This window comes from Rhinoderma darwinii (assembly GCF_050947455.1).
Source record: "Rhinoderma darwinii isolate aRhiDar2 chromosome 5 unlocalized genomic scaffold, aRhiDar2.hap1 SUPER_5_unloc_50, whole genome shotgun sequence".
In the NCBI taxonomy this organism is placed as follows: Eukaryota; Metazoa; Chordata; class Amphibia; order Anura; family Rhinodermatidae; genus Rhinoderma; species Rhinoderma darwinii.
In genome coordinates this window covers 225,874-244,035 of record NW_027461810.1, presented here as the reverse complement: position 1 = coordinate 244,035, position 18,162 = coordinate 225,874, and the positions used below count along the sequence as shown (strand labels likewise).

Below are 18,162 nucleotides of genomic sequence, written 5' to 3'. Positions count from 1 at the left end.
CTTGGTGAGTCCGGAGCTGCAGTAGAATACGTCCTCACACCGCCATGCACTTCTATCTTTCTTTCTATCTTTCTATCTTAGCTTATCTAATCTTAGCTTATCTATCTTCTCTATCCAGCCTATCTATCTATCTATCTATCTATCTATCTATCTATCTATCTATCTATCTATCTATCTATCTATCTATCTATCTATCTATCTATCTATCTATCTATCTCTATTGAAAATGCCTTCCTAGAGAAGGTGGTCTGATGTTGGACAAATAAATGAGTGCTGCTTCATGTTCTCCTTTCTTGGATGTTTAGTACATAAGGAGAGGTCACTCCTTTATTTTTGAAAGATTAGCACCGTCCTAGTCAGGCGCTCAATCACAGTGCTGCTCCAATTCTCTTTTTTTTTTTTTTTAAATATCCTTTTTATTGTCAGTTTTCACATTTTCTTACAAACATTTCACGTAAGAGTTACATCATGAGTGCGCAGCACTCAACTGTCATGGGATTAACTTTTGATTTAGATTCAACATAACATATAAACACACCAACATAGAAACATGGCATAATTGTCGATCTTCAGATGGACCAAACAAACATGACTCCCCCAACTCCAACACCACCTAGATCATCAATGAGTTTCCACTCATCCTTTCTCCCCCAGCTGGCTCACAGTTGCATCCTCCCTAAACCGCCTGCCAAGAGCTGCGTGCAGTACCACTTTGTGTACTGGAAAGGCCTAACAATTTCCGCTATTTCGGCTGTTGTACATTGCGTTTCTATAAATACTTGCCACTTATCAAATAGCTTCTTGGTTCCCGTTTCCTTCCGCCTTTCCACCTCCACCCTCTCAAGAACCAATAACTGTTTCAGCCGTGACACAATCATTTCTAACCCCGGCGTGTCTGCCTCTAACCAGTGACTCAGGAGGCATCTCAAAGCTACCAGTAGAATCGTGTGCACCAACACGGGAGGTGATCTTACTCCTCGAGCACCCTCTTCCTCCGGCGGCCGCGCTTGATGGAATAGTAGCGCTTGAGGCGTCATTGGGAGATTCGTTTTCCAATGGTCCTTAATATATTTCTGTACCATCCCCCAAAATCGTTTCGTGTGTACACACCCCCACACTCCATGCCACAAATTCGTCAGTGGTGTATTGCACTTGGGACAACTTGTAATGCGATCAGGGAAAGATTGTGAGGGCAAGATATTAAAACCATATATAGCTGCATGCATCAACTTGAAATAGGTTTCCCTCCAGCTCTCATTTATCACACTCTTCCGTACCGTCTCCCAACCTCCCAGTATGGTCTCTCCTATATCTGGATCCTGAGTCCACCGTTCCCAGCTTTTAAAACTAATCCTTAATTGCGGACGAACAAAACCCTCTCTCAATGCTCTATACATTCCTGAAATGGTCGCCCGCCCAGTTGTTGGACCTATGACCTCATCCAGAGTGTGCGTAGTAGCTTCCTTACTCAAATCCCTGAGCCTGGAGGTACAAAATGTTCGTACCTGAAGTACTTGCAAAAAATTGACTCTATCTACTATGGGTCTGAGTTTAGCGGTGATTTCCTCCCCAGTTAACCACCTCTTTTCCTCTGTATGCATGAGATCCCCTGCGCTACCAATGCCTACCCTCCCCCATGAGGCAATTCCGTCCCCCTTGTCCATTCCCGGTAAAAACTCCGGGTGGCCGCTCAACGGCATATACTTCGATAACAGGTGGGGTAACCCAAACTGCTTACGTACCACTTTCCAAGCTAGAACTGTATCTCTCAATACAATGGAGGTTTTGAGACGGCACGGAAGAGAAGCGATTCTACAATGTAACAAAGCTTTCAGGTTCCAAGGTGAGGCATACTCCCCTTCCAGATCTAAATTGGAATAATTACTTGTTTCATGAAGCCAATCTACTACATGACGCATAAGACAGACCACGTTATAACCCCTGACATTCGGAAAGTTCACACCCCCTTCTTGTTTGCCCATCATGAACTTGGTGAGTGCTATGCGCGGCCTTTTTCCTGCCCATATAAATTTAGTGAATGAAGCCGTCAATTTCGAGACATCCACATGCTTCAATAAGAGAGGTAGCGTTTAAAAGGGGTATAGCAATCTAGGAAAACTAACCATCTTGATCAGATGACATCTTCCCAAGAGGGACAACGGCAATTGGCCCCATCTAGTGAGTTCCGCTTGTATTTTTTTAATTAACGGGGGATAATTTAGGCCATACAGAGTGTCTGGTACCCTCCCTATTTTGATACCCAGATAGGTAATGCAGTGTTCCACCGGTGATATCCCGCAACCCAAGGATTGCCAAAAAGTCTTTGGCAATGGCCTGCCCAACTCCAGCAGTTCGCTCTTAGCTATATTGACTTTGTATCCCGAGCACTGCCCAAATTCCTTCAAAAATTGAAAAACCTTCCCTAAATGCTCCTGAGGGTTTGACATAAAAAGTATGACATCATCAGCGAACAGGGCTAATTTCACTGCACAAGATCCCACTTGAATGCCTCTGAACATATCCGATTCCTCCAAGAATCTGGCCATAGGTTCCAGTGCTAGATTGAATAGCAGGGGCGACAAGGGGCAACCCTGCCGTGTTCCTTTATGTAATTGGAAGGGATCTGATAGGAACCCCGAGGAGTGAACACGTGCTTGCGGGCTATTGTAGACTCCCTTCAGGAAGACCCGGAAATCTCCCTGAATGTTCATTTTGTCTAGCACCATCCCCAGCCATTCCCATTGTATGTTATCAAAGGCTTTCTCTGCGTCTAGCGCTAGAAGTGCCGGCCTGGTACCTGGCTGGGGATCGTGCCTGACTGTTTCTAGCACCGTCAATACCTTACGTAAATTTGTCACTGCAGCCCTGCCCTTTACAAAGCCTACCTGAGATTTTCCCACCAGTATGGGTAGATACATAGCCAGTCGATTGGCCAAAATTTTTGTGAGCAATTTCTGATCTTGATCTATCAGCGAGATGGGGCGGTACGACCCCGGGTCAAGAGGATTCTTCCCCTTCTTGGGTAGCACCTTTATATGCGCTACCTTGGCCTCTGCTGGTAGAGCTCCCGTTCCTAGTAAAGTATTATAATATGCCACCAAGGTAGGGCTGATTTCTTCTCTCAGAGATTTGAAAAACTCCCCTGTGAATCCATCCGGACCCGGGGCCTTTCCGTTAGATAATGTTTTAATGGCGCTCCAAACTTCCTCTAGTGTAATCTCCGCGCTCAAATGACCATTCTGCTCCTGGGTAAGCCCTGGCAACTTCACCTTCTCCAAAAATTCCCTCCCTTTTTGGAGATCTATTGGTGTTTCTGAGTAAAGGGCTTGGTAATATTTACTTAATATGGTATTGATTTTTTTTGGGTCCGAGGTAGGAGTTCCGTTTGATTCTTTAAGTGTTGAAATGTGTGACGGTGCATACCTCCCCTTTGCTAACCGCGCTAATAATTTGCCCGCCTTATTGCCGAAACGCATTAAATCAGCATCAAATTGGGACCGGTAAATACTCTCTCTTTTGTCTAACCATTGATCAAACTGTCGCTTGGCTTCCTTCCATTCCTCCCCCAATAGCATTGATGGCGAATGTAGGAATGCTGTGTACGCACGCCGTAATCTGTCGCTCGCTGCCTTGTATCCTTCGGTCGTCCTACGTTTAAGATTAGACATATACTGCATGATTTTCCCTCTTATTACCGCCTTGGCTGTACGCCAATACAATGACGGTTCCGAGCGATGCGCTACATTATCCCCATCGAATTCCATCCACCACCCCTTAAGCTTCTGTGTAAAGCCCTCATCCTTTGCCAGAAAAGCGGGAAACCTCCAGATAAAATCCGTTCCTCTAGCTACTGTGTCGGCCAAGGTAATGGTAACCGGAGCATGGTCCGAAATAACTAAATCTTCAATTGTCGCTTCACGTAAACGTCGCGACATTGCGTCACTAACTAACAAATAATCAATACGCGACCATGACTGATGAACATGAGAGAAATGTGTATATTCCCGCGCATCTGGGTGTAGACTCCTCCACGCATCTATTAGGGCCGTGTGTCTTAAAAAGTCGGGCAAGATCTTATCTCTATTTCTCTGCGAACTAGTCCCTGCGCTCCTATCCTCCTTTGAAGACCTTACAGTGTTAAGGTCTCCCCCTAAAATCAAAAACCTAGTGCGATCCTGCTGGAGTTGGGTTTCCAAGTGACCAAAAAAACCAGTGTTAACCGTATTTGGGCCATACACATTATAAATACTGATGGTTTCCCCTGCATGCTCCATCACTAGATGGATCCAACGGCCCTCGTCATCCCGTTCCTGGGACACCAGCGTAAACGCAAAGTTTTTATGTACCAGAATTATAACTCCCGCCTTACCCTCCCTTGCCGACGAGCCAAAAACCTGACCCACCCAGAACTTTTGCAAATACTTAAACTCCGGCTCGGTTAGGTGAGTTTCCTGCAATAGGGCCACATCAGGATGCAATCGTTTCATGTGCCTTAAAAGTTTGGTCCGTTTCTGTGGGGATCTCAGCCCTTTAACGTTCCAAGAAACTATTTTCATGTTATTGGACCGTGTTTAAGATGAGCTAAAGTGCCTAAAAGTCGTGTGGAGTCCAGGGAGTCAGATCCGTCTTTTCCCAAGAGCCATGTACAAACATTAACATTAACATCATAACCAAACCCTGGCTTGTAAGCCAGAACCAACAATGCCAACCATCCCTTACCTAACAAAATCATAAAATCACCTGCGGCAAGGGTTAGCATTCCCTTAATACCCACTGGTGTATGTGACTTCACTTTTTTCTGTTATGCCAGAACGCGCCCCTCCCTCCCCCTCCCCCCCAGCCTGCCTATATGGCTCCTTCCATGAGGAAGTAACACCTGCCCTTGCCCCCTCAGTACCTCTTTGTCACCTGCGCACCCTTATGTACCTTCCCTTATCATTACTTTAACAGCCTAGAGTCCGTTAGGATTGCATCCTCACATTTCCCTATGAACCTTGCTTCGCTTCAAGGTTTCCCTACCTCCGTGCCCCCTATCTCCTACCACAATGTCCCTCAGTCTGTCATTGTAACAGATAACACTAATCCCTTGCGTGGGGGAGGCATTGTATAACTCCCGTTCAATCCCGCCCGCCAGGGACAATCTCAGATCCTGATCTAACTCCCTCACAAATATCTTGCATTGAAAAAGCAGGGAAATATCAGAATGCATATACTTCAACCTTGATAACATTGTAACATTGTAACAATAGGTCAACTATTGACCGGTACATAGTGCTGTTTAAGACTGCAAAATATCCCCCTCAATAACTTTCAGATTATCTGTAAACTTATCTGTATCTGGTCGGAATCTGCAATTGGTCTACAGCGTCCACAAAATCACATCAGCTTAAATAAAATGCGCCAAAAAGGACTTCGTCCGTCAATCAGGAGACGTGGATCGGGTGCGGTCCCGTGTTCGCCTCTGCGGCTTCGGAGAGTCCCCTCTATTTCCGGCTCGACCCCCCCGGGATCTTCCAGGTGTGGGCATTAAGGCTTCTGCCCAGGTACGCTCCATATTTAGCCGGTGCCTTTTGTCTTCTCTTGACTTGCGTTGCGGACTATGTACTGGACTGTGACGCTCCTCTTGCTGTGATCTGTTCCCACAAAGCTCCGCAAGTGCGTCCTCCGCTTCCTGTGGAGTGGTGAAAACCTTGTTCCGCCCGTTCTCTTGAAACACCCGCAGGGTGGCTGGGTACTGCAGGCTAAAGCGTATTCTCGCTTGGAACAGCGCGGTGCAGATCTTGCTGAAAGCCCGCCTTCGTTTTGCAACCTCCGCCGAGAAATCCTCAAATAGTAGCACTTTCATGCCCAGTATTTCCAAAGGACGCGATCTGCTGCGGAAAGCTTTCATGAGTGCCACCTTGTCATTGTAATCCAACAGTTTGAAGATCACTTGTCTGGGACGATGTGAATTATGGTCAGCTGTTGCTGGGAGGTTTCTGGGGTCCGGCCCCACTCTATGCGCCCTCTCCACCCGGCAGGGACGGGGGAGACCTAAGGCTTCCGGCAATGTCCTCTCACACACTCGCTGCAAATCAGCAGATATCACCGCTTCTTTCAGCCCCACCAGTCGCAGGTTGCTCCTCCTGGAGCGGTTCTCCAGATCCTCCACCTTGTCTCCCAACTGCGCAGTAACAGACAGCACCCCTTTGAGTTTGGATTGCAGGCGTTCATTTTCATCCTCCAACAGCGTCATACGCTGTTCTAACTCATCAGCTCTGATAGTGACTTGTGCCAGCTCCGCATGCACGCGGTTTAGAGAATCTTGCACCGTTTTTTCCAGCGCCTTTTGCAGGTCTGGCGCTATCTGTTTGGCTACTTCACGGGCCAGGGTTACATAGTCAATGGCTACTGGAAGAGCGGACAGTACATGCTCTGCCGGGCTTGAAAGCTGGGACTGATGGTGCTGCAGCTCATCTTCCTGTGTGTATAGCAGGGTCGCAGTGGCGGGAAGCGCCGCCATCTTACCTCCCTTTACCACGGCCGCGGCTGATTCCTCCATGGCTGGCTTCTGCGCGCTTCTGAGGAGGTACCTGTCCATACAGCCACCACCGATGATGTTGCTGTGTGCAAGGCTGGTGACTTCCCCGCTGATTATCGTCGCCGTAGCGACTATTGCGAGCTTACAGGCTGGAAGGGAGCGGGAGCTCAGTCACTCGCGTCCTGCATCCCCAGCGCCGGAACCGGAAGTCCAATTCTCTTTTTTGCATATACAGTGAAGGAAATAAGTATTTGATCCCTTGCTGATTTTGTAAGTTTGCCCACTGTCAAAGACATGAACAGTCTAGAATTTTTAGGCTAGGTTAATTTTACCAGTGAGAGATAGATTATATAAAAATAAAAAAAAACAGAAAATCACATAGTCAAAATTATATTTATTTGCATTGTGCACAGAGAAATAAGTATTTGATCCCCTACCAACCATTAAGAGTTCAGCCTCCTCCAGACTAGTTACACGCTCCAAATCAACTTGGTGCCTGCATTAAAGACAGCTGTCTTACATGGTCACCTGTATAAAAGACTCCTGTCCACAGACTCAATTAATCAGTCTGACTCTCACCTCTACAACATGGGCAAGACCAAAGAGCTTTCTAAGGATGTCAGGGACAAGATCATAGACCTGCACAAGGCTGGAATGGGCTACAAAACCATAAGTAAGACGCTGGGTGAGAAGGAGACAACTGTTGGTGCAATAGTAAGAAAATGGAAGACATACAAAATGACTGTCAATCGACATCGATCTGGGGCTCCATGCAAAATCTCACCTCGTGGGGTATCCTTGATCCTGAGGAAGTTGAGAGCTCAGCCGAAAACTACACGGGGGGAACTTGTTAATGATCTCAAGGCAGCTGGGACCACAGTCACCAAGAAAACCATTGGTAACACATTACGCCGTAATGGATTAAAATCCTGCAGTGCCCGCAAGGTCCCCCTGCTCAAGAAGGCACATGTACAGGCCCGTCTGAAGTTTGCAAATGAACATCTGGATGATTCTGAGAGTGATTGGGAGAAGGTGCTGTGGTCAGATGAGACTAAAATTGAGCTCTTTGGCATTAACTCAACTCGCCGTGTTTGGAGGAAGAGAAATGCTGCCTATGACCCAAAGAATACCGTCCCCACTGTCAAGCGTGGGGGTGGAAATATTACGTTTTGGGGGTGTTTCTCTGCTAAGGGCACAGGACTACTTCACCGCATCAATGGGAGAATGGATGGAGCCATGTACCGTCAAATCCTGAGTGACAACCTCCTTCCCTCCACCAGGACATTAAAAATGGCTCGTGGCTGGGTCTTCCAGCACGACAATGACCCGAAACATACAGCCAAGGCAACAAAGGAGTGGCTCAAATAGAAGCACATTAAGGTCATGGAGTGGCCTAGCCAGTCTCCAGACCTTAATCCCATCGAAAACTTATGGAGGGAGCTGAAGATCCGAGTTGCCAAGCGACAGCCTCGAAATCTTAATGATTTACAGATGATCTGCAAAGAGGAGTGGGCCAAAATTCCATCTAACGTGTGCAAACCTCATCATCAACTACAAAAAACGTCTGACTGCTGTGCTTGCCAACAAGGGTTTTGCCACCAAGTATTAAGTCTTGTTTGCCAAAAGGATCAAATACTTATTTCTCTGTGCACAATGCAAATAAATATATATAATTTTGACAATGTGATTTTTTTTAATTTTTATATAATCTATCTCTCACCGGTAAAATTAACCTAGCCTAAAAATTCTAGACTGTTCATGTCTTTGACAGTGGGCAAACTTACAAAATCAGCAAGGGATCAAATACTTACTTCCTTCACTGTGTATGTATATATATATATATATATATATATATATAATATATATATATAGATAGTGACATCTATGGACAGTGACATCAGGGCTTAACTCTAAAAGCGAAATCCCCTGCCAGTGCGGTGATTCTGCTCCAGGAGTAGCCCATGACGTCACTGTCCATATATGGATAGTGACACCAGGGGCTTTTCCAGTAGCGGAATCCCGGGCACAGGACGATCTGACACTGGGGATTCCGCTCCTAGAGCGAGCAGCTGATGTCATTGTCCATATATGGATAGTGACACCAGGGGCTTCTCCATTATTGGAATCCCTGGCCAAAGTTTTGGACGGGGATTCCGCTCATAGAAACAGTGATGGACAGTGATGTCAGGGGCTCTCTCTAGAAGTGGAATCCACTACCGGTGCGATCTGACACCAGGGATTCCGCTCCTATAGTGAGTTCAGATGGCTCTAGCTACAGTTTGGGGTGCGATGCTGGCCAGAGATTCCTATGCTGGAGGGAGCTTAGGTTGGGTGATCTAAAGAGGTTTTGCGCAGCCTACAGGGGGTTGTGGGTGGCACGATCTACAGTGGGTGGGGGGTGTATTCCGGGGCACTCAAAGCCTCGGCCGACATGAGCATGCATCGCTGCTCACACTGGAGCAGCACTGCACTCATTAAACCCGTTTACAGGCTGTCAACGTCTATACACGTGCTAACTTCACGGGGCATAGGCAGTTAGAACGTATATAGCTGTTTGGCAGTCGTGAAGGGGTTAATGTCATATTGAAAATTTATTAATTGTGTTCAAGGGAAGGGTTTCTTCTACGCTGTGGTTATTTAAATTATGCACAAATTCCCCACTTATTTTAAAGATTGAAGACCGTCAAAAATTTATTCACAAGTTTCACATATATATTCCTTTCTGATTATGCAATCTAAGAGTAAAGGCATAATCTCTTCTTTATATAAGATTTTGCTAAACTGTACACATAATTCACATACTCAAATAGTTACATGGGAAAGAGACTTGGGTTCCATAACTGAGGTAAATTGGGAGAATATTTATAAAACCACCTCGCGGATTTCACTGAAAGGCTAGGTACACCTTTTAAAGGGCATTTTAAAAAATAAAATAAAAATAGTCCTTGTGATTAGTGTAACGTTGTAAATAGTTTTTATCGCTTATTTTACACTAAATCTGTCAGTCCCGCGGACATGACGGGTTCAGTGTCGACGGGTCGTGGGTGTCTGACACACAAATTCCACCTGTAATCGATCACATCTAAGTTCATAACTTAGATGTGATCGATTACAGGTGGATCTTGCGTGTCAGAGACACGCAGGACCCGCCGACACTGAACCTGTCAGGTCCGCGGGACTGACGGATTGTGTAAAACGAGCAATACAGCTGATTTGTATAGAGGATACAGAGCAGCTGGATCTCCAAAAGTAGAAGGAATCTTTTTAATAAAAAACTATTTATAAAATTACACTAATCACACTGATCTATTTAAAAATAAATAAAAATAATGCCCTCAAAGGTGTCCATAGCCTTTAATTTTTCCCACAGAGTTTCACAAATTATGATAAAACATAGACTGTTATTTACCTAAGTTTTTGAATAAATGTAAAATGAATTCCTCAAATTGTTTGAATTGTTAAATACCTGATACAGATATTGTTCACCTTTTCTGGAATTGGCCAAAGCGCCGTTGATACTGGAGAGAGATTCTACTTTACATGGGAAATATTTTTACTGCAGTCTTCCATGGCAATCTTTTTCTATGTATTTTGGTAGATGAGAGCTTAAGAAATATTGGAAAATAAAAAATCTCAGTGTAGTTAGGAAAATTTTATTTCCGGCTCGGTTACTAATCCTTTATCATTCGTGTGCAAGAGTTGGAAGGAATGGTTAACAGGTTCATGCTCTTTGAAAAATCTTATTTTTGTGACTGGACTGGATAGATTTTACTCTTAGTGGCGTCTTTGGATGTAACATGTCTTTACATGAGTACAATTTTTATGGTATAATATGGAGGGTAGTTGAAGTGGATGGGGAGTGATATATCTTAAGAGTTCTTGCTCAGAAACTACACAACTAAATAATAAAAGACTCTGTAGACATTAATTTTAACAATTGTCCAAACAATGGATTCTTGAATTTTATTAGTGTTCATGATTGTTGACCTGGTACACTGTAACTGTGGTTGATGCTCTAATGATAATGGATCCTAGAATGTCTGTTTAATGCCTGTACGCTTTAGTAATTTAGAAATGTATCGCAGAATGGAACACCCACCAACCTCCTTGGCAAAATCAACTGTTTGTCGGTGGTGTGATGAGCGTCGATGGACTGATCGACGTTGTGTCTTTCATTTGAAAAGACGTTGTTTTTATGAGACATATACTTTTAAGATTTAACCCCTTCCCAACATTTGACTTAAAGAGGCTCTGTCACCAGATTTTGCAACCCCTATCTGCTATTGCAGCAGATCGGCGCTGCAATGTAGATTACAGTAACGTTTTTATTTTTTAAAAACGAGCATTTTTGGCCAAGTTATGACCATTTTCGTATTTATGCAAATGAGGCTTGCAAAAGTACAACTGGGCGTGTTGAAAAGTAAAAGTACAACTGGGCGTGTATTATGTGCGTACATCGGGGCGTGTTTAATACTTTTACTAGCTGGGCGCTCTGATGAGAAGTATCATCCACTTCTCTTCAGAACGCCCAGCTTCTGGCAGTGCAGACACAGCCGTGTTCTCCAGAGATCACGCTGTGACGTCACTCACAGGTCCTGCATCGTGTCAGACGAGCGAGGACACCGGCACCAGAGGCTACAGATGATTCTGCAGCAGCATCAGCGTTTGCAGGTAAGTCGATGTAGCTACTTACCTGCAAATGCTGATGCAGAATCAACTGTAGCCTCTGGTGCCGACACGATGCAGGACCTGTGAGTGACGTCACAGATCTGCACTGCCAGAAGCTGGGCGTTCTGAAGAGAAGTGGATGATACTTCTCGTCAGAAAGCCCAGCTAGTAAAAGTAGTAAACACGCCCCGATGTACGCACATAATACACGCCCAGTTGTACTTTTACTTTTCAACACGCCCAGTTGTACTTTTGCAAGCCTCATTTGCATAAATACAAAAATGGTCATAACTTGGCCAAAAATGCTCGTTTTTTAAAAATAAAAACGTTACTGTAATCTACATTGCAGCGCCTATCTGCTGCAATAGCAGATAGGGGTTGCAAAATCTGGTGACAGAGCCTCTTTAACCGTACTCCATGGTTGGGAAGGGGGAGCATAGAGTGTAAATGGAAAGTTTTCTTCTTGTTTTAAAAAGAACAAAATCATTATTAACATAAATTACTTATCCTGTTCTCTCTTGTAGATTCTTGAGAATGAACTTCTGACTAATTTCTTGTGGGACTTAACAGCGGTTACTATATGTGATCCATCAAGTATAGGATTCAATACAGCAGATGTTGAAGTGATGAAGAACCTTCCAGATGTGTGTGTACAGTTGCTGAAAGCAGTAGCAAAATCGCCATATAAGAGAACCCTGGAAATGTGTTTACAGAAAGAACTTACCATGGAACGGTAAAAATTGTCCACAATATAGCATTTATACTTTATTGCTTTCCACAGCTTTTTGGTTTTATCGTTCATATGCAGCGCAAACTTATTACTCAAATAGCAACATTTTTCTGAGCCCCTTTTCTCCTTACTGTATTTTATTCAAACCATGTGCAGGATTGAAGATCTATGTGCTGTCAACTTATATGATCCAGATAGAAGATTTGACAGTGTTAAGTTGGGTGCCACGCTATCGTCTTGTAATCAGCTTTACAGGGCACAAATGTTGAATTCGACTCTACAGGCACAGGTGAGGAATCTAAGCAAAAATCGCACATGCTGGCTAGATATATAAATACAATTTTCTGTTAGTAAAGTTATCAAGGGTTCCCTGTCTTTCTGCTCCCCAGTACCTGTCATTTCCTGTCCACCTGTATGCATCTATTTTTAGACAGAGCTGCGTTATTTGCAGTCTCGTAACCATGATGCCTTGGTCAAAACTTAAGGCATCTAGTTACAATTTTATTCTTGTTTTTCTGCAAATTTCTGTATTAACATGTATATTTTGTCCTTAGGTCACTGATCTTGAGTCTACTGTTGGTTCCAAACTCCTTTCAGTGGTTTATAAAGGCATTGCTGCCGGTAAGGAGAGAAAGTCTTTACCATCTTTAGACATCGGCAGTAAACGTCTTGCTGAGGGACTTCTACAGCTTGCTTTTAATTTCGGTGGACAGGTAATTTTTTTTTTTCAACAATTTTTTTTTTGTGAAGCAAAGTACTGCATATGATCTTACTTTGTTTTACTTTTTTGGCTTTGCTGTACAAATAAGCAGATAATAAGAAAATATGCAATTCATTTATGTGTGTTTATTCTACCCGTGATCCCCTTTGTATAATTCCTGTGTGGTCAGGACCTCCCTCTATGAGCCAGAGCAAAGCGATACCAACTGACAGCTCTCAATATGACTTACTCGAGCTGTCCATGTATTTTATGGTTGCCCGTTTATTTAAATATTTAATTGCGCCCACTGCAGGGGGAAATGTATCGCAAAATGGAACACCCACCAAACTCCTTGGCAAAATCAACTGTTTGTCGGTGGTGTGATAAGCGACGATGGACTGATCGACGTTGTGTCTCATTTGAAAAGACGTTGTTTTTATGAGACATATACTTTTAAGATTTAACCCTTTCCCAACATTTGACTTAACCGTACTCCATGGTTGGGAAGGGGGAGCATAGAGTGGGCTTACAAGCTGAGCCCCCTCCATACCCAACCGGTGTCTGCTGTATGTTACAGCTGATACTTCACTGTAATAGCTGGGATGGAAGATCATGCTGACCCCAATTAAAAAACAATTATACGCTGCGGTCAATAAGGACTGCCAGAATTGCAGGTTGTTTTGTTGGTTTTTTTTGTTACTTTTGCTCCCCCAAAAAAATGTAATCAAAAGTGATTAGTATGTCATATGTACCCGATGAAAACGACCGCTCACCCCACCCTCACACCGTTCCATCAACTGAAAAATAAAAGTTATGGCTCTCAGAATATGTCGACACACAACTATTTTTTTTTTTAAGAAATAGTTTTTTCTTTGTAAAAGTAGTACATCATAAAGAAAACTATAATAATATGGTATCACCGTAATCGTATTGACCCGTAGTACAAAGTTAACATCTGGTTTTTAATGCTTGGTAAATGTCGCAAAAATAAATTAAACCAGTGTGCCATTGTTTAGCGCCCTTCATTGTGCCAACACCGGAGCCTGTGGCACAATACGCAGGAATCGCAAAAGTTTACCACGTCAACTTGTGGATAAAAAACTACGAAAGGGGGAGTCATGCACTTTTCAAATTGAGAAGATGCTGGCTTTAAAATTTCGTGACCGCAAGGACGTCTACATGATCAGCACTATCCATACAAGTGCAACAGCAACTGTTAGAGAACGTGGGGCCTCTGCAGATAGACAAAAGCCTGTGTGTGTCATCGGCTATAACAAATTCATGGGTGGGGTAGATTTGTGCGACCAGATGTGACAACCTTATCTGGTAAAAAGGAAAACCAGAACATGGTATAAGAAAGTGGCAATATACCTCATCCATGTTGCGATGCACAACGCATTTGTCCTGTACAAAAAATCAGCGGGCAGGGCTACATTCGTTGAATTTCAGGAGAAAGTGATTGAAGATCTCCTATTTCAATCTGCAGACCAGAGAGTAGTCCATGAGTCAGAGGATGTACGCTGACTTGTTGAAAAACATTTTTTACACCCCATCCCTTCAACACCTAACCAAAAATACCCCAAAAAACGGTGTCGGGTCTGCAGCAAACGAGGACAGCGAAGTGAGTCAAGATATTATTGTTCCGCTTGTCCTTCCAACCCTGGTCTATGCATAAGTCTCTGTTTTGAAATCTATCATACCGTCGCACATTACTAATTTTCTTTTGTGAGCTATAAAAGTTAAAATGTAGGATTTATTTCGGATTTTATTTTTCTGTACACCTTTTTTCTTTTTTTTTTTTTTTTTTTTTAGGGAAGCAGCTTCGCTGTATATTTAGGAGATGCCAAAATTTAGGGTTCTTTTAGAGATTTCTTTTTTTTAATCACTTTTTTTGGGAGGGAGGGAAATATACTTTTCTAGATTGAGTCATTTTGGGATATAACCCAGTTATATAAAGTGGAATAAGGCCCTGAAATTCATTCAAGATAAAATTGTGCCCTGAAAGCTTTTTATTTCCTTTTCCGTTATGACTATGTCCTGCCATAAATAGCTGTTACTGACTGGGGATACGGCATAATTTTTTCTTTTTATTCTGAGGATTTCTAATAAGCGAGCTGTTCCTTATCAATACACTATGGGCTTTATTACAGTTTTGTTCTGGTTTTTGGTGGACCTCTTACACCCGACAATACTTCTAGAAATAGCGACATTAATTTGGGGAGTAGTGGTCCTTTACTGTATCTATACATACGGTGTGGGACACTGCCCCTTTATATATTCTACAGGTGATTGGTTGTTTTGTGCACATGGCGGTTCCTACCTTGCCGGGCAGGGGCTTGTTATGGTGTACCGCGTCACTTGGCACATTCGTCCCTTTATATAGGGATTGATGGAGCTAAAGAGACGTTGTATGACTAGTCACTTTGAATAATAAAGTTATTACAGCCCTACAATTTTCTTTCATCCTGTGAACATGCTCTAGTTTTCCACATAACTAGATACATTCTTCCTCCTTTTTTTTTTTGATATATTGCCTTTTTCCGCCAACAGTTTAATAAATTTTCCCACTCTAACTTACTATATATCAGAGCGGGTTGATATACATAATGTCTATGGACTGACATGATTTCAGGACAGCTGCTTTCTTAGCACGACATAGTCATAGGGTGTAGAAACTGTTAGGGACATATATTTCTCAATCTAGAAAAGTAGAATCCTCCGGGTGCTCCCTTCCTTTTGGGTCCTGCCGTGTGTCCAGGAAACACATTAGGGCCACAATGGGGATATTTTTGAACACAGGAGAAAAAGGGTGATACATTTTCTGGTGCATTTCCTTATTCTCATGTCCTCTGTACAAGAAATCTGACCTTAAAATTACACATTTGTTCCACCTGCTTTGCATTAATTCCTGCGAAAACTGTGGGGTCAAAATACTCAGTACACACCTAGATGAATACCTTAAGGGGTCTAGTTTTCAAAATGTGGTCATTTAGGGGGAGTTTCTATCTTTTTGGCAGCTCAGTGCCTCTATAAATGTGTAATGGGACCTGAAACATTTTCAAGCAAATTGTGTGTCCTGAAAGTCTCCGGGTGCTCCCTCCCTTTCGGGCCCTGCCGTGTGTCCAGGCAACGCATTAGGGTCACATTGGGGGCATTTTTGAAAACAGGGGAAACAGGGTGATAGATTTTGGGGTGTGTTTCTTCATTCTCATGGTTGCTTTACAAAGAAATCGGTCTTCAAAATGATACTTTTATGAAAAAAGTGAAATTATATTTTTTTACGCCTGCTTTGCATGAATTGTTACAAAAAAACTGTGGGGTCAAAATACTTACAACACCCCTTAATAAATACCTTAAGGGGGTGTAGTTTTCAAAATGGTGTCACTTGTGGGGGTTTCCACCATTCTGACACCTATGAGCCTCTGAAAACCTGGCTTGGTGCAGGAAAACAAAATGTACTTCAAAATGTACTTCAAAATGTATAAAATTATTACTAAATTTGTAAGTCTTCTAAATTGCTAAAAAAAAATGTATTTATTTTTTTCAAAAGTGCTGCCAAAATAGACTAATGAGATGGAAATATATATTGAATTAAAAAAATTGTACAGTATGTATGTACATATGTGACATATTGCAGTTAAAAATAGGGAAAAATGATAATTTCTTCAATTTCTTCAATTTTTCTATTTTTAAATTAATTTCCGCAAATCGTATCAGTCTACTTTTACCACTAAAATAAAGTACAACATGTGACGAAAAAACAATGTCAGAATTACTTGGATATTCAAAACTTTCGCAGAGTTATTCTCTGATAAAGTCAGACATACCAGATTTAACAAATCTGGCTTGGTCATTAACCCCTTCCCGCTCCTTGACGTACTATTACGTCATGGCAGCTGTATCGTTCGCGCTCCATGCCGTAATAGTACGTCTCGGGAGTAACGGCCGTTTCGGCCGTCCTCCCGACACATACAGGAGCTGTGACGCTGCTGTCTTGTTCAGCAGCTGTCACAGCTCCTACAGCGGGGACCGATCGCTGTGTCCCCGCTGATTAACCCCTTAAAAGCCGCGTTCTATAGAGATCGCGGCTTTTTAGGGGTTAAGCTGCCATCGCCGGCCTGCTACGCGATAGCGGCCGGCGATGGTGACTATGGCAACCGGACACCAAACAATGGCGTCCGGCTATGCCATAGACGGAAGCCTAGTGGGTCCTGACAACGTCAGGACCCACTATGCTTGCTGTCAGTGAGTAGCTGACAGTTCTAATACACTGCACTACGCATGTAGTGCAGTGTATTAGAATAGCGATCAGGGCCTCTTGCCCTCATGTCCCCTAGTGGGACAAAGTAATAAAGTGAAAAAAAAGTTAAAAAAAGATGTGTAAAAATTAGAAAATAAAAGATTTAAAAGTAATAAAAGTAAAAATCCCACCTTTTCCCTTATCAGTCCTTTATTATTAATAAAAATATATAAACAAACAAATAAACTATACATAATTGGTATTGCCGCGTCCGTAACGGCCTGAACTACAAAATTATTTCATTATTTATCCCGCACGGTGAACGCCGTAAAATAAAATAATAATAAACCGAACCACAATCACAATTCTTTGGTCACTTCACCTCCCAAAAAATGGAATAAAAAGAGATCAAAAAGTCGCATGTACCTAAAAATGGTACTGATCAAAACTACAGTTCGTTACGCAAAAAATAAGTCCTCGCACGGCTTTATTGATTGAAAAATAAAAACGTTATGGCTCTTAGAATATGATAACACAAAAAGTGAATGATTGTTTACAAAACGTATTTTATTGTGCAAACGCCATAAGACATAAAAAAAAACTATAAACATCTGGTATCGCCGTAATCGTATCGCCCCGCAGAATAAAGTGAATATGTCATTTATAGCGCACGGTGAACGCTGTAAAAAAAAACGAAAAAAAACCAATAGTAGAATTGCTGTTTTTTAGTCACCACGCCACCTAAAAATAGAATAAAAACTGATCAAAAAGCTGCATGCACCCCAAGAAAACTACAATGGATTCCTCAAGGGGTCTAGTTTCCAAATTGGGGTCACTTTTGGGGGGTTCCCAATGTTTTGGCACCACAAGACCTCTTCAAACCGGACATAGTGCCTAATAAAAAAGCGGCCTCAAAATCCACTGGGTGCTCCTTTGCTTCGGAGGCCGGTGCTTCAGTCCATTACCGCACTAGGGCCACATGTGGGATATTTCTCAAAACTGCAGAATCTGGGCAATAAGTATTAAGTTGCGTTTCTCTGATAAATCCTTTTGTGTTATAAAAAAAATTGTATAAAAGAGGATTTTCTGACAAAAAAAAAATGTAAATTTCACCTCTACTTTGCTCTAAATTTTTGTGAAACACCTAAAGGGTTCATAAACTTTCTACATGCTGTTGTGAATACTTTGAGGGGTCTAGTTTCTAAAATGGGGTATTTGATAGGGGTTTCTAATATATGGGCCCCTCAAAGCAACTTCAGAACTGAACTGGAACCTAAAAAAATAAATAAATGAGGCAATACTTC

General features: G+C 42.7%; 1 protein-coding gene across 1 annotated transcript in view; it reads left to right on the top strand.

Moving 5' to 3' along the window:
* Positions 1–18,162, top strand: part of LOC142696293 (DNA-dependent protein kinase catalytic subunit-like) — a gene marked incomplete at its 5' end in the record, with an annotated part of 326,262 nt that overhangs the window by 186,537 nt on the left and 121,563 nt on the right. The window contains 3 exons of the mRNA XM_075847621.1: positions 11,713–11,921; positions 12,075–12,207; positions 12,473–12,631. Coding sequence (XP_075703736.1) covers positions 11,713–11,921; positions 12,075–12,207; positions 12,473–12,631 — 501 coding nt within the window. The remainder of the gene's footprint in view (positions 1–11,712; positions 11,922–12,074; positions 12,208–12,472; positions 12,632–18,162) is intronic.